The sequence below is a fragment of the Tupaia chinensis genome, unplaced genomic scaffold (assembly GCF_000334495.1).
Source record: "Tupaia chinensis unplaced genomic scaffold, TupChi_1.0 Scaffold146140_1, whole genome shotgun sequence".
Taxonomy (NCBI): Eukaryota; Metazoa; Chordata; class Mammalia; order Scandentia; family Tupaiidae; genus Tupaia; species Tupaia belangeri.
Genome location: NW_006205995.1, coordinates 4,370,514 through 4,386,767, shown reverse-complemented (window position 1 = coordinate 4,386,767; position 16,254 = coordinate 4,370,514). Strand labels below are relative to the sequence as shown.

Sequence of the window (16,254 nt, the reverse complement as noted above, 5' to 3'; positions counted from 1 at the left end):
TCATGGAATGTAAGGGGACAAAGTAAATATATGGAAGAATCTGAACCCACCTAGGCCACAGAAGGTGGAGTTCTGCCTTATTACCACTACCTTTGTAGGGGCAGAGAAGTATAGAGTCAATGAGATCCAGGGTCAGGTCCAGACTTTCCTAAACTTTCATATGGCTCTCCATAATTCCTTCTCCATTTTTCTATCTTGTCAGGATTTTGGACACACAGACACAAGCCACCAGAATCAGGATTCGAACTGCAGTTGCCCATGCAGGATCCAGCTCCCTTAACCACTCGCTTACAGGGCTAGTCCTCGAAGACCTTTAATAGGTGCATAACAGGGCTACGCATGGAATACCAAAGAAAAAATTCTTTGGAACTCATTTCTACTCTCCAATAATAAAACTGCATCTTGCAGGACTAGACGGTAGCTCAGTGATAAAACGCAACACTCTACAAGGCAAACTCACGTGGGAGGGTTCTCAGTTTAAGTCTGGAAACCTCCCTAACTCCACTAGCCGTGCACTTGCCCATAACTGAAGGGTCAGGGGAGCATATCATGGCATTAGGACCCTGTTGGGGGCACCATCTCTTTGTCTCCCTTAAGTCATGGAAGAGATATATAAATAAAATTTAAAGGAAAAAAAAAAAAAAAAAAGCTGGGCTAACTGGTGGCTTGGTGGTGAAGGTGATGGAAAACCACCTGGCTGACTCTATGGTTTGGGTCCCAAACCCAACACCTTGAGAATCACGCAAGGCTCATGTGCATATGTGCCCAAAATCCCAAGAGGAGAATGGAAAAGAAGGGATTGTGCTATGACCAGTCCCCTGGAGGATGATTTCTCACTTTCTCCCTTTCTCCCTTTCTTTCTGTGGCCAGCAAGTGCACACACCCTAAGGCAAAATTCTAAAAAAGAAGAAAGCAAGCAAAGAAAACTGCATGTTTCTAACTTCAGCTTCTTTCTAAAAGCTTTTACTTCTACCACCTGTACCTTCATATGTGAAAGTACACTGTACTTCTGAAACTCTAGAAATCAATTATCTTTTTTTTTTTTTGGAGAGGTTTTGTTTGTTTGTTTGTTTTGTTTTTTTTGTTTTTTGTTTTTTTTGCTATAGGGCGCATGCACTCGCCAGACAGAGACAGAAAGCGAGAAATCACCCCCCCAGGGGGGATGGCCACACCACAATCTCTTCTCCTCCATTCTCCTCTTGGGATCTTGGGCACGCACACACACGTGCCCGGCTCGAGTTTAAGCCACCGGGTCCGGGACACGATCCGCGGTCGGCTAGGTGGGAATCCAGCGACATAGCCATTATGCTAACTGCTGGTCCCCTAGAAATCAATTATCTTAAATGTACTAGAGGAGGTTGCCATTTAAGGGGTATTTATTAGGCTTCATCAAAAGAAAATGACCATCTGGGAAATGGTTATGTGAACTAATGATGGCACATTATGCAGTTAAAGAAAGTCAAAATTTCAAAGCCTTTATTAAGTAGAGAAAAGGCTCGGCAAGTAACGCCAAGAAGGAAAAGAAAAAGGAAACTAACTAAACTGGGAGACCTAAATGGAATATGATCCAAATTTCCCCCCACCGAAACACACACACACACACACACACACACACACACACATTCAGGCACTTTCAGTATTTTCAGCTTTAAATAAGCCACCCTTTTCTCTACTTACCAAGAGTCTGAATTACCTTTCATATGCCAAAATGTGACTTTCATACATCAGTTAATAAATAACCACTGACCTAATTTTACAGCATGAGCTACTCACTAGTAAATGAGGGCAGTTTAAATTTAAACTCTGCAGTACTGTTTATACAAACATTTGATTATTTTATTGATTTTTATTCTATTATTATTGTATAAAAATTAGTAAGTAAAATTACTGCTGAAACTAAAATGACAGGAAGCATACATCTCCAACTTAATATCACAGAGTTCATGCTACAAATAAAAGCACGACAAAAATGTAACTCTCGGGACCAGCAGTTAGCGTAATGGCTATGTTGCTGGACTCCCACGGAGTCGACCGTGGTTTGAGTCCCAGACCCGGTGGCTTAAACTCATGCCGGGCACGTGTGCGTGCGTGCGTGCCCTGGGGGGTGATTTCTCGCTTTCTGTCTCTATGTCTCTCTCTGTCTGTCTGGCGAGCGCACGCGCCCTACAGTGAAAATCTCTAAAAAAAATAAATAATAATAATAATAATAATAATTATCTCTGAGTAGTAACATTATTGGTTATTTTTATGTGGTCCTTTATACTTCTTTTTTTTTTTGGAGAGGTTTTTACTATAGGACATGTGCGCTCACCAGAAACACAGAGAGAAACGGAGACAGAAAGTGAGAAATCACCCCCAGGGGGGATGGCCACACTGTAATCCCTTCTCCTCCATTCTCCTCTCGGGATCTTGGGTATGCACACACATGTGCTCAGCATGAGTTTAAGCCACTGGGTCCAGAACTCGAACCATGGTTGACTACAATGGGAGCCCAGCAATATAGCCATTATGCCAACTGCTGGTCCCTGGTTCTTTATACTTCTATACATTTTCCAAATTACCTAGTAAGAATGAACTATATCTATATCTATATACACACACATATATATATATATATGTCTATAAATATTTATAAATAGATAGACTCACACACATATGTATATATTTAAAACAATATTTTGGGGGTCGGCAGGTGGCATGTTGGTTGGGGATACTGGAATTTCACCTGGCTGACTGTGGTTCGAGTCCCATACCTGGCGGCTTGCTTTCTTACTTTCTCTCTCTCTGTCTTTCTCACTCTGTTCTTCTCTAGTAAAATTAAAATAAATAAATAAAGTTAAATAAAATAATTCTTTAAAAAAAAACCAATATTTTTAAAAAGTTGTTTTTCACTGATTGGGTTTTTCTGTCTCTTCCACATTTAAAAAAATATAATGTTTTCCTTTGCAAATCTAGGCTTTTTAAAAGTATATTTCTTCCATGAGTGAGACAGAGAAAGACAGAAACAGGCACACCCTACAGGAGAGACAGGCACCCCCAACAAGGTCTGTCCACCATGATCTGCCCCTATCCAGCCTGGATTATGGGCACACATATGCCTGGCTTACTCAGGGAGGTTTACAGATCAAACTCGGCACCTTCTCGTGTGGGCCAGCCCACGGAGCATCCCATTTTACCACTGGGCCACCATCTGGTCATCTTCTGAACTGCTCCAATTCACAGAGCTTACTAAGTCCTCTCTGTATATTATGCTAGCTTTTCTGGGAGACAGTAGTCCAATCAGACACCCACCTGACTGCAACAAATGGGCACACTGCTGCTGACTCTCCTCCAGACTTCTTGTCAGTCGGTTAATAATTTCAGTCTTCTCTAATTTGGTTGCTTCTTGATGCCTTTCCAGTTGTTTCACTTGATCTTTCAAATGACAGCAAATATCTTCCTAAATAGAAAGAGTTCAATAAGTCATTTTCATGATCAGTCTTAATGAAGATTAAACTAATAAATACAAACTAAAATTGGATTTTAAGTTGAATACAAAAATCATCACATGGCAGCATCACCTCTTTTATAGGGTTAAGTGCACAATCTGGGAGTCAGAACTAATTTGCATGATCTTAGGAAAGGCTTCGGCTTAGTCTATTTCTTCTTTGGTAATTAGGCCAAAAAGGTTGAATTAGATGATTTCTAAAGTCCCCTTCTACTCCACTTTCACAAGACTTCAGTATTCTAGAATGAGATTTTATCTGAGCCAAAGGAAATGTACTACATCCATCCCTATTTACATTTTACATCGTGTAAGTGGGCAGACTACATTGAATCATGGAATCTGTATCTCAAGACAGCCAGGATACAGATAAACACACAGAAAATCACTCTATTCTCAGCAGCCAAAAGCTCATTCTGTTTAGAAGAGCCAAAAACAACCTTTCCCTCCTCTGAACTTCTTTTACACTTGATCTGTTGCTCGCTTACATTTCTATGTGCACCTTTTACATGTCTTATTTCACTTAATAGTCTCTTAGTGCCTCTGCAGTGCCTTAGGCATAGCAAGTGCTATGAGTGCATTGCATGGGGATATACAGAAAATATACAGTGCATATACAACATAGTCAAGCTTCTCCAAAGAAAAATGTGTTCGGGAGAAATGAGCCACAGGAGTCCCAAGCCTAGGACGAAGAAATCATCACCTCGCACTCAAAAAAGCTACAGAGGCTGACTCCAGGCAAATGGCAGAGCACGGGAGAGGCAGAGAATGAAAGCAACTGGTTGAGACTGCCTATGGAAAATAAGTAGTAAAAGGAATATCAAGAAAGACCTTTGAGGCACAAGAAGGCATTAGGCCGTTAGTGCCTGACCCACAGGATAACCTAGTGCCCAATAATTCCTTAAAGAGATTAACAGAAGTAGAGTCCAGAGAGAAACTAACAGCAGAGGAAAGAAACTGTGAAGTCTCCTATTTTAACTTAGAAATTCATGTGAATTTTGGATTCTGTTTTATAATGTAGCTGTGTTTATTTTAAACTTTTTTCTATGAAATTTTTCAGCAAAATGAAGCTTCTGGAAACTGGTCCATGTTTATTCAGCACTGCAAACTTTGGCACATTGCTGCTGATTCCCAGGCCAGCTTGAAAAGCATGGTTCTAAAGTGCCAAAGTAAAATGGCAAACAATGTATGGACTAATATTAATGACAGTATGGAGGTGTGCAAGAAGGGGTGAAGAGACCACTGATACTTATTATTTTCTAGGGAGAATATAATTTTTACAACAGACTGGAAACAGGAATGAAAAAAAGTTAAAGAAAAGATAGATATGAAGAACACTGTAAAGAAAAGGAAGATTCTGGCAATAATTTGACTATACGCATCAATCAATTAAACCATAGGTTACCTGTTGACAACTTCAGATAGAAAGTTAAAGTTTGACGAAAGTTAAAATCTTCTTGAAGATTCAAGATCAGAATGAAGAAAGGCATTAAACTATCAAGGAAATAGTCAGAGATCGTAACACAATATTTCTACGAATGGGAGGAAGCAGAAGGCAATTTGAAGAAATAAACAGAGATCTTAGAATACCAGACTTCCCCCACAAGAGGGTGTTTTCTCACTTGCCTTCTCTCTCTCTTTCTCTCTCTGGCAAGCACATGCACCATCTAGTAAGCAAACGAGCAAATTAATAAATACATACATACTTTAGTACATACAGTCACAGACTGTAACAGTGGGAAAAGACCTTAATCAACACCTTTAATTTATGGTTCATGAGTCTAAGGCCCACTTGGCATAGGTCAAACTTTGTTTTCTTGTCTAGGACTCTTCTACAGAAGTAGAGAAGGGATAGGAGAAGAATAGAGTACGGTGGGCACAGGGATGGAACACACTACGAATTCCTTCCAGCCCATTCCCAGAGTAATTGTGTCTATGGTAGCAGAGAATAGAGAGATCCTCAAATAACCATGAAGAACCACAAGACCCCACACTTCTCTCAGCATCCAAGAAGGACCACTCTATGTCCAACTAACTTTACTGCTATTACCCTGTGTTTGGCAAAAATTAATTTTAAAACAAAATAAATGCATGAGTGTTAAAATAAAATAAATAAAACAACTCAAATTTTATTTGTTTAAATATTCTATAGACTTTTCAATAATTTGGCATAACCCCTAACCCCTAAATGTTTTCCACACTGATCAAATTCACAATATCTTTCTATATAAAAGGAATAAATCTAATAAGAACTCATATAAGTACATATAAAAATAAAATGACATACAAATAATTATTATTGCCCATAATGCAATCTTATATAGCATGGAAAAATATACCTAAAAGCATGGAAAAATTTAGAATCAGCCATACAAGTCAGAAATAAGAACCCAAATCAGGATGAATTTTAAGTGTGGTGGGATTTCTTATATCCTCCCATCTTATTTTTTTCCTTTTCCCTTAAATTAAATTAATTTTTAAATTATATTAAGAAAACTACATCCATGGGGCCAGTAGGTGGTTAAGGCACTGGACTCCCCCATGGTTGATTGCAGTTTGAGTCCTGGACCTGGTAGCTTGCTTTCTCAATTTCCCTCTCTCTCTCCCTCATGAGCACACATGCCCTACAGAAAATTTAAAATAACAATAATAATAATAAATGCTTTTTTAAAAGAAAAAAAAGCTACATCATGAAATTTTACTCATTCAAGTGATTACATGAGGTTTTGTTGCACAAGCAAACCCACCACCTGACACACCTTCAGCTTACAGAATTTTATCCCCTTTTGAACAAAAATAACAAAAACTGACTTCGAAATATGCCCACTTCAAATCTCAATGATTTTGGATCAGACTTTCTTCTATATTTATATATTACACTATTCTCAAAGTTAATTCCTTGCAATAACCATTTCTCACAGTCATTGCTGACAGCTGAATTACCGACTACCGGGAAACCCAAGAAAGGCTTTCTACCGGTCAGGTTCCCAGGACAAGCTCTCGGGTTCTGGTTGGCCCCCAGCACATGCAGTCCTTTCAGTCTGGATTTATTCAAGGACAATGTGAATGATATGCATTCACAAGTACATAAAGGACTAGTAACATGATAATTGAGAAAGTATTGGCCAATCCCGTAAGAAGAGTCCCCCAAATTACCCTCAGGATGCATTCATAAATTAGAACATCACTGGCTTTTAAGTTTTGCTCAAAACCTAAACATCCAATATAAACATCCAAGGTTTCTACATGACAAACCACATTTGTATCATTTACAAAAACAGCCAGCTTTACTTTTCACTTGAAATCATCCCAACCTGTTCCTTAAGTGCAGTCACTGTAGCATCCAAATTCTTTTGTAAGGACAACACTTGCTCTTCATACTTCTGTTTGAGGCCCATGACAATGCTCTCATGCTGCTCTCGAGCTCGTTGAAGTGATTCAGAGTGATGAAGGTCCACCAGCTGCTGCTTCAAGCTTTCCAACGCCATTTCAGTTGTTCTGGACTTCTTGATCAACTAGTAAACACACACACACACACAGATCCATGTTTACAGTTTTTTAACTGCTCTCTACAGGCTTTAACTCTAACAACTCAACCATGTTATAACGAGAACCAAAAAAAAAAAGGGTTTCGCCATCATAGCTGAAGCTCCTTGAACCTTCCCTGGTTGGGATCCACCAGACCCACGGTTGTTGGAAACAACATTCATTAAGAAAAGAGATTTTTTAGTTACCCGAGGAGAATATGAGAGGACTTTGTGCAGCCTAATGGAAATATGGGTATCAGGCAAGGAATATGCTGCTACTGTTTTGACCCCAGCACTGTTGGCATTGCTCTGTGAGCCAAGTGGGGGGCAACCCAATTGTTAAGTCACAGAAAAATGACAACTGTTCTTTGAAAAATTGATCAAATCTGCCAAAGGTCACTTACTTATTTAATAACAAAAAAAATTTTAAAGATTTATTTTATTTTTGTTGTTATTATTATTATTATTTTTAATTTGACCAGCAAGAGAGAGAAAAAGTGAAAGTGAGAAAGCAAGCCGTCAGGCCCAGGACTCAAACTATGGTCAGCTATGTGGGAGTCCAGCACCTTAACCACTGCATCACCTGCCAGTCCCACTTAATAACAAAGTTTTGGAAGCTGTCAGTGCATAGTTGGTACTGTAAGTAAAATAATGAGTTGCAAATGATGCCTACACCCTCATCCTCAAAAATCTGTTAATGTGCTATGCTATGTGGCAAGGGTAAATTAAGATTGTAGATAGAACTAAAATTGTTTTTCAGATGACCTTAGAATAAAAAGACTGTCTCGGATTATCCAGGTGGTCCCAATGTAAGGAAAACTGAGACAGAACAGTGAAAGCCAATACAATTCAACTGGCCTTTGCCATCTCTGAAGATGGAAGAAGGCCACAAGCCAAAGAATGCAAGTGGCCTCTAGAAGCTGGAATAAGCAAGAAAATAGATTCTTCTCTACAGCCTCCAGAAAGCAATGTAGCCCTGCTGATACCTTGACTGGAGCCTAGTGAGATCCATGTCAGACTTCTCACCTCCAAATTGTGAGATAAATGTGTACCATTTTAAGGCACTAAGTTTGTGATAATCTGTGACAGCAGAAAAATTATACACTTAGTGATTCTGTTGCCTTGATTTTATTTCTTTATACTACTTATTTTTATAAATGCAACTTTTATTTTTTTAAGAGAGGTTTTCGCTATAGGGCGCGTGCGCTCGCCAGACAGACAGAGAGAGACGTAGAGACAGAAAGCGAGAAATCACCCCCCAGGGGGTATGGTCACGCCGCAATCCCTTCTCCTCCGTTCTCCTCTCGGGATCTTGGGCACGCACGCACACGAGCCCGGCGTGAGTTTTAAGCCACCGGGTCCAGGACACGAACCGCGGTTGACTACGTGGGAGTCCAGCGACATAGCCATTATGCTAACTGCTGGTTCCCTATAAATGCAACTTTTAACCTACACAAATACTATAAATTTATAACCATCTAGTATATAAGAGCAACTTAACTGTTTAATAACTGTCCATTTTCAAAAAGTTAATAATCAAAATCACACACAAAGATTAAAATTTTAAATAAGGATTATTCTTAATTCTATGCCAGAGACTGCCTATATATTTCAATACTGCATTCATTACTAAGAAATTTATTCATCTGCTCAATAAATATGGACACTTTGTGCCAGGCAGGGTTCTGAGCACTGAGGGAATAATGACAAGATAGACTAGGCTGAACCTCTTATTATTTTCTGGTGGTAAGAGACAATAACAAGTAAATATGAGGTCATTTCAGATACTTGGAAAATGGAGAACCAGAATATGGTATGATAAAGGAGAATGGGAGTATGAACTATGGGCTACTTTACATATAAGGTATCTGGGAAGTTCTCTCTGAAAAGCTGACTTTTTTGTTTTTGGCTGAGACCTGAAGGATGAGGAGGAGCCAGACACAAAATTACATTGTTTATCGCTTTCATTAAACCATATTCAGACTTAGTTACAAGCCTCACTCAAAATCAAGCTCATTATTTTATAGTCACTTTCACTTTTAACTTATGCCCTCAAAAATGTAAAAATAGCATTACCCTCACAAATCACTTTCCACTAGGCTTAAATACTAATGGCTTATGACTATTTCCAAAAATCAAATGGCTACCTATCATATTAATCAGAGAATGTGCAATACTTTCTCTCTCTCTCTCTTTTTTTTTTTTGGAGAGGTTTTTTTGCTATAGGGTGTGTGTGCTCGCCAGAAAGAGAGAAACAGAGAGACAGAAAGCGAGAAATCACCCCCCGGGGGGGCGCCCACACTGTGACCCCTTCTCCTCCATTCTCCTCTCGGGATCTTGGGCCCACACGCACACGAGCCTGGCGTGAGTTTAAGCCACCACGTCCGGGACTCGAACCGCGGTCAACTACGTGGGAGTCCAGCGACACAGCCATTACACTAACTGCTGGTCTCAACCAAGACCAGCCCAATGTTACCTCCGAGGTGCTCACACAGATGTGACCCTACAGCTTGGGAAGGGAAGAGGGGGATACTTAGAGAAAACCTGTGTGCAGGGGCTTGGTAATCAAACAGCAGTGCCAGGGCAAGGGCATTCCAGAGAGAGGAGGTGGCATGTGCAAGTATACAAAAACAGACTATTGAGTTTGAGGAGAGGATGAGAATAGACAAGCAAGGATCAGACAATCGTACAGTACCATACACCTCACCCCACTGGTAAAGCAAAGGAATCAGAACTGTATTATAAAAACATTATTCACACGGCCATAAGAGAGAAATTGTGGGAGGGATAAAAGATGAGAGACTCGCAAAAAGAGGGTAAAACCCTGAATGGACGGAAATGTGGAAACAGAACTTAACAGCCAGCTGGATGAAGGGAAACAGGAGCTGAGGTCTCCTCGCGCTATCTGATGCAGATGGCCAGGGGGATGGTAGCACCACGCCTCCCAGCTACAGCAAGGAGAGGCTGGCGTATGGTAGAGAAATATATACTCTACAAACTTCAAAGGTCTTCTAAATTTAGTCCTACCCTACCGAAAGTTTTATTAAATAAACTTTCACTTAATAACTTTCCATCATAAATAATCAAGTTAAATATTTACCTGTTCTTCGTTGACTTTTAATGCTTGTATTTGGGTCTCCAGTGCTTTTATCTGTGCTTCAAGTTGCAGCTCTCTTTCTTTTTCATTCTGAAAGAGTTTCTGTGATTCTCGAAGGCTCAGTGTCAAGCCATCCTTTTCATCTAGTGAGTTAAAAATGCTTATGTCAATAATAGGTTACTGTAGGGGGCAGCATCAATTGTCACAAACCATATCAGATATCAGGTCTATATCATATATACATATTGTTGAATTAAATTCAACTCGGGTAAATGAACTTTAGTTAATTTAGAGAAAACAAGATAGATATTAACGACCAAAAAATACCTGAGTGATTCCAAATATATTTCAGAGAACCCAAATCACTTCCTTTAAAAATCTTATTGTAGGGCCAGCAGCTAGATTTCCACATGGCCAACCACAGTTTGAGTCCTGGACTTGGTGGCTTATTTTCTCACTTTCTTTCTCTCTCTGGTCAAATTAAAAAATAATAATAATAAATTAAATTAAAAAAACTTGTTGCATCCCTTTTGGGGCCAAAAAATGTCCTACTGACTTGAGCATTTATGTGAGAAGTTGGGAATATGTAACAAATGCCTGCTAACCAAAGGTGTCTGGAGACTATTTAACTCTTACACTTGTGATGAGCTCTTAAAGACACCTAAGTTCAAAATTCTTCTCACATACTTTGCCATAACAGCTCATAAGTCTTTTTTTATTTATTTTTTTGAGAGGTTTTTGCTATAGGGTGCGTGCACTCGCCAGACAGACAGAGAGAGACAGAGAGACAGAAAGCGAGAAATCACCCCCCGGGGGGGGGATGGTCACGCCGCAATCCCTTCTTCTCCATTCTCCTCTCAGGATCTTGGGCACACACGCACACACGCCCAGTGTGAGTTTTAAGCCACTGGGTCCGGGACGCAAACCGCGGTCGACTACATGGGAGTCCAGCGACGTAGCCATTACGCTAACTGCTGGTTCCCTCATAAGTCTTTTCAAACTAAATTTTATAAGTATTATGGAGAAGGCTTTTCAGTATCAGTGAAAGTTAAAAAGTGCTAGCGTTCAGTTACAAAATTTTTCTATGAATGAAAGCTTGAAATCGACCAAAATTATAGAAAGCATGAAGAGTAAGTAATTATAATTTGAATCTATATTTACCCACAGTGCTTATCTCAGATATGGCACCGCTTTTTCTCTGACACATCAAAAGCAGTTTAGGATCATTACCTCTTACTTGGACTAAAACATTGATGCTAAATTGCAGGCTCAGAAAATGTTGCCTTGCAAACCAAATACAAGTCACTCCTGGAACTAGATTACATCTTCCAAGGCAATGACACAAGGAGTCAACAACGCCAACAGCAGAGTTAAATAAAATTCATTGAGCCTAACAGCCAAAGAGAAAAAAAGAGGAGAATAGAAAGAAGGGAAAAAAGATGGGGGTGGGGAATGAAGATGCAAAATAGTGTGTTCTGGAGAGAAGTGATCCAAGGTAAGGACTCAGAAGTGTTGGGTTTTTGTTTTGCTCCCCTTGACTTGCCATGAGCCGTCTAGCCAAGTGCTTCAACTCACTAAGCTTCATATTTAAAGTGTGGATCTTTGAAATGAGATATCTAGCTCGTATGTCTCCTAAGGAACAGTATCCAGCAGTTGTCATCTTACCTTTGATTATCAGAAGCTGGTGATTCAGATAGCGAATCTGACGTTCACTTTCATTTAATTTTTCAGCTAAGCTGCCTAGTTGTCTCTCTTTTGCTTTGTTAAGAACCTGAAGCTGAATAATCTGCATATTTTCTGCAGAATCTGCTTGGAAATGAAAGGCAATTTATCAGATAAAAAACACACCAAAATACAAATTTGTGATCATTTAGAGCACTGTTTTTTAAATTGTAGATACAACTTACTAGAATATCATGAAATCAATTCAATGGATTATCTCTTGTTTTAAAAAGTAAGAAAACAATAGGCTACCTCAGAGTACATCACATAGTAAGTATTATTTTATAACATTTTCATTTCATTTGTATATAGTTATTTATACAGGTATACATTGTAGGCCAAATCGCAATGTAAAAACTGTACTTCTTCCTGTGGGTCACTGTCAGAAAAGTCCAAAAATCACAGGCTTAGGGTTTAACCCTGAACCACTAGCATTTTGGCCAATTACAAATAGTATATAATGATTACAATGGGATAGAACGATATGCGCTCATAAACTTGAAAACAAGTTGGTCACCAAATTTTAACTCATGAATTGTGGGGGGACATACTGGAACAGGGTTGAGAAGGTAGGGCTTTAATCTGATTAAATTGTTGAAAGTGGGGGGGGGGCTTTGGAAGTGGGGATATCGCATGGTGGGAGCTCCCATGACTGAGCCCTAATGGGTTTATAAGGAAAAGGACAGAGACAGACACACGGACATGGAAATCACACTCTCTGCTCTATTCAGTCTTGCTTCCTCCATGCTAGCCGTTAGCAAAAAAAACCCCACCAGATGCAGCCCCTAGACCATGGACCTCCGAACAGTAAGCTGAATAAATCTCTATTTTCTTAAATTACCCAGATGTGGGTATTTTCTGTTATTAGCAACAAAAAGGACAGGGACACAAGATTATCAGCTTCTATAAAATCATTCGAAGAGAAAATTGCTAGATTCCCTTCTCAAAAAGTTTTATCTTAAGCATAGTGGGAAATGTATTTATATTTATGCTAGCACATATTACTGAATTAACTCCTAATGAATAAATAGAGGATTTTACAGTCTTCTTTCAGAAGTAATTAAGTCATTTTAGGGAGTCTGTTTACATATGATTGAAGAAAAAAATGAAAAAAATTTAAAAACTGGTAGGAGAAGGATAACACCTTAATATATAATATTAAATACTCTTTTTCTACTAGAACAATGGTTCTGCAAGCTTACAATCAGTAATAAATGAATTTATTAAATTTTCACTACTTGCTAACAAAATAATTCCATTTTTTTTTCCATTGCCAGAGAGTGCATGTGCTAGCCAGAGCGCAACAAAGAAGGTACCCCCACAATGGGGCATGGTCATGCTGTAATCCCTTCTCCTCCATTTCTCCATCCTGTAAAGATTTGAGGCATGTATGCCTATGCACTAACTGTGTTTTTCAAATCACTGGGGATAGGATTTCAATGGTCGTTGGCTGGGTGGGATACGGCTTTCCATGCACAACACTTAACAACTAACTGCACTAGGGTTGGCCCTAGGTCTTCTCTTCAAACAGAGACATGGTTCAAGCAAAACAAAGGTAAATAAATACTGAAAGCATTATTACAGTCAGACACGTCTTAGGCTTATAGCAAAACTAATATAGAAATAGTCTCAAGACCACACCTCACTTCAAAATCATTTCTTTAAACTACTGTTGTGAAGAAGACAGATCACTAAATCTGACACTATCAATAAGTTATTAAATTAACTTCAAAGGTCAAATTTAGGCAAATGTATGACTTGAAAAAGAAATCAGCTTGATAAAAAGCAGAGTGCTAAGACAGATGATAAAAGGTTATACATGCAGAAAGACCAGAAGACATAAAATCTAACTGAATATAGGGGAACTGAAAGAGCAGAGTCTGAGGATCTATCAGGCTACTGTCAGGATGCTTATTTACCTAGCCCAAAACCAGGCATGCCATGCACACTGTCCACTCTCTCACTCCTCAAAAACTTAGGAACAGAGAGAGACCACCCCATATCTGCTGTTGACTGTTAATGGAAGAGTGAGGTCTGGGCCACCCCCTGTACCTATCCCTGTAGCCCCAGGATATGATGGAACCAACGCTATGATGTCATAGCACTGAAGTCCAGATTTCTCTTTGGCCTAGTCCAGATAACCTGGATATCCAGTATGACTTTCTCCCCACTAACTAAAGAAAAAACAACACAAAATAAAAACTCACTGTCACACTCTAAATCATACTAGCTATTCAACATACAAAATAATTATTTAATATGCCAGCGAATGTCACGATAAAATTTAGACATGTGAAAACACTAATACAGAATAGCCACTATATGGTTTTGGTTTTTCTTTTTTGATACCAGCATTTCATCTCAAAATTTTCTAGTAGCTGTAAGCACTTTTCTCATTCTCATATTTATACATACTACACAAAAAATATTTACCATCAAGTGCCACATGGCTGAAGCTGAGATCTAAGTCAAATTCTGAATATAAAATAATCAATATCCAGGGCAGGTCACACGGACTGGCAGTTAAGGGAGCAAGATTCCCGATAACCAACTAGGAGGTTTAATCCCCACCTTAGCAGCTTAAAAAACACCATGCACTTGTGCATGCATGCCCCAAATCCCAACGGGATAGAGATATGGAGAAAGGACTGCAGCTTAAACATGTCACATGGGGTGCTTTTTTCCTCTCCTTCTATCTGTCTCTGTCGGGTGAACACAAGGACCCTCTGGCAAAATTGGGGAAAAAAAGTAATTTGTATCTGATTTGCCTATTACACTAATATCTTAAAATCCAAAGATGAAATTAAGATGATAACAACTAATTTGTTAAACTACATTTGTATATATTTAAAAACTTGTAATTGAAAACTGTATTTCATTTTCCAATTTAGATTTCACTTAACAAAACAGCTAATGAAAAATTTCCACAAATTAAAATGACTGAAAAATAAAGCTGAGAAAACTTTCTTTTACCTTTACCTGTTTAGTATGTAAACTTTCAAATACATTTTTTTAAAAAAGTAGAGAGAATAAATAGAATGAACTCCCTGAACTTATTCCACATTCAACAAATAGGACTTGTGGCCAGTTTTGCTTTATTACACTCCCATCCAACATTTCTCCAACAATATATTATTTTGAAATCAATACCAGATCCCCAATCAATTTACTCATAAACACTACAGTATATATCTCTAAAAATTAAGATTTTTTGAAATATCAATCACAACTCTATTGTCATAGCTTAAAAAATTTGTAATTTTTAAATGTGCTCAAATATCCACTCGGTGTTTTCAAAATTCCTCAAATATGCTATTAAAAAATAAACATAAACTTAGTACCTACTTTCACTAGCTCCTAAAAATTGTTGCTGCAGGTCTTCAAATGTGTCACTTCCTGCTATCTCCGCGGCTGGTAAGCCATTAATCTGAGTAGATGGCTGGTAAGGTTTATAGGTCACTTTGTATGATTCCAAAGCTTGACAACTGGGACCACGAGATGTACCAAACTGCTGCTGTAAGATGACAAATGAAATGGACAATTAGGATTTGGTCTTCTCTTCCAAAATTATCTGAACTAGACATCTTAATTTTATGTTACTGAAATTAATTGTAGTACAATTACCAATATACATAAGTGCTCAAGAATAACACTTATGGGACCAGCAGTTGGCGTAACAGCTTTGTCACTGGACTCCCATGTAATCGACTGCAGTTTGAGTCCCGGACCCAGTTGGCTTAACCTCACGCCGGGCACATGTGCACGTGTGCCCAAGATCCTGAGAGGAGAATGAAGGAGAAGAGATTTTGGCATGGCCATCCCTTCTGGGGGGTGATTTCTTACTTTCTGTCTCTCTGTCTTTCCGGTGAGTGCACATGCCCTATAGCAAAAATCTCTTAAAAAAAAGAATAGCACGCACTGTTATGTAACACTATTAATGGAAAGTCTGCAATATATTATTTACAGACACTTTAACTGTACTATTGAGCACACAACTTGGTAAAAATTTTATAAATAAAACTCAGAATTCCAATAAAATTATGTATACCTTATTACAAATTATTTAAATGATGCCAACCTCCTGGGAACATAAATAGGCACATGCTCAACAACAAGAATATGTGACAAAATGCCTCATATGTAATAAATACACAATAACTTTCGTAGAATGAATAACATTTATGGAAACAGAATTAGGAGAAAGTAATCACTTCAAAAGGCCCAAAAGGGCCAGTCAGTGGCATTGGTGGTTAACATGGCTGGATCCCACATGGCCCACTGCACAGACTGAGTTCTGGACCCAAGGGCTTTAGAAACACACCAGGCATGAGTACCCAAAATCCCAAGAGGAGATTACAGCATAACCATTCCCCATGAGAGTGCTTTTTCATTTTCCTTGTCTCTCTCTCCCTTTCTCTCTCTCT

The 16,254-nt window shown here is 38.8% G+C and overlaps 1 protein-coding gene across 1 annotated transcript in view; it reads right to left on the bottom strand.

Moving 5' to 3' along the window:
* Positions 1–16,254, bottom strand: part of CEP152 (centrosomal protein 152) — a 95,260-nt gene that overhangs the window by 56,364 nt on the left and 22,642 nt on the right. Inside the window, exons 6-10 of the mRNA XM_014584253.1 lie at positions 15,176–15,344; positions 11,774–11,914; positions 10,112–10,251; positions 6,799–6,999; positions 3,292–3,439 (exon numbers count right to left, since the gene is read on the bottom strand). Coding sequence (XP_014439739.1) covers positions 3,292–3,439; positions 6,799–6,999; positions 10,112–10,251; positions 11,774–11,914; positions 15,176–15,344 — 799 coding nt within the window. The remainder of the gene's footprint in view (positions 1–3,291; positions 3,440–6,798; positions 7,000–10,111; positions 10,252–11,773; positions 11,915–15,175; positions 15,345–16,254) is intronic.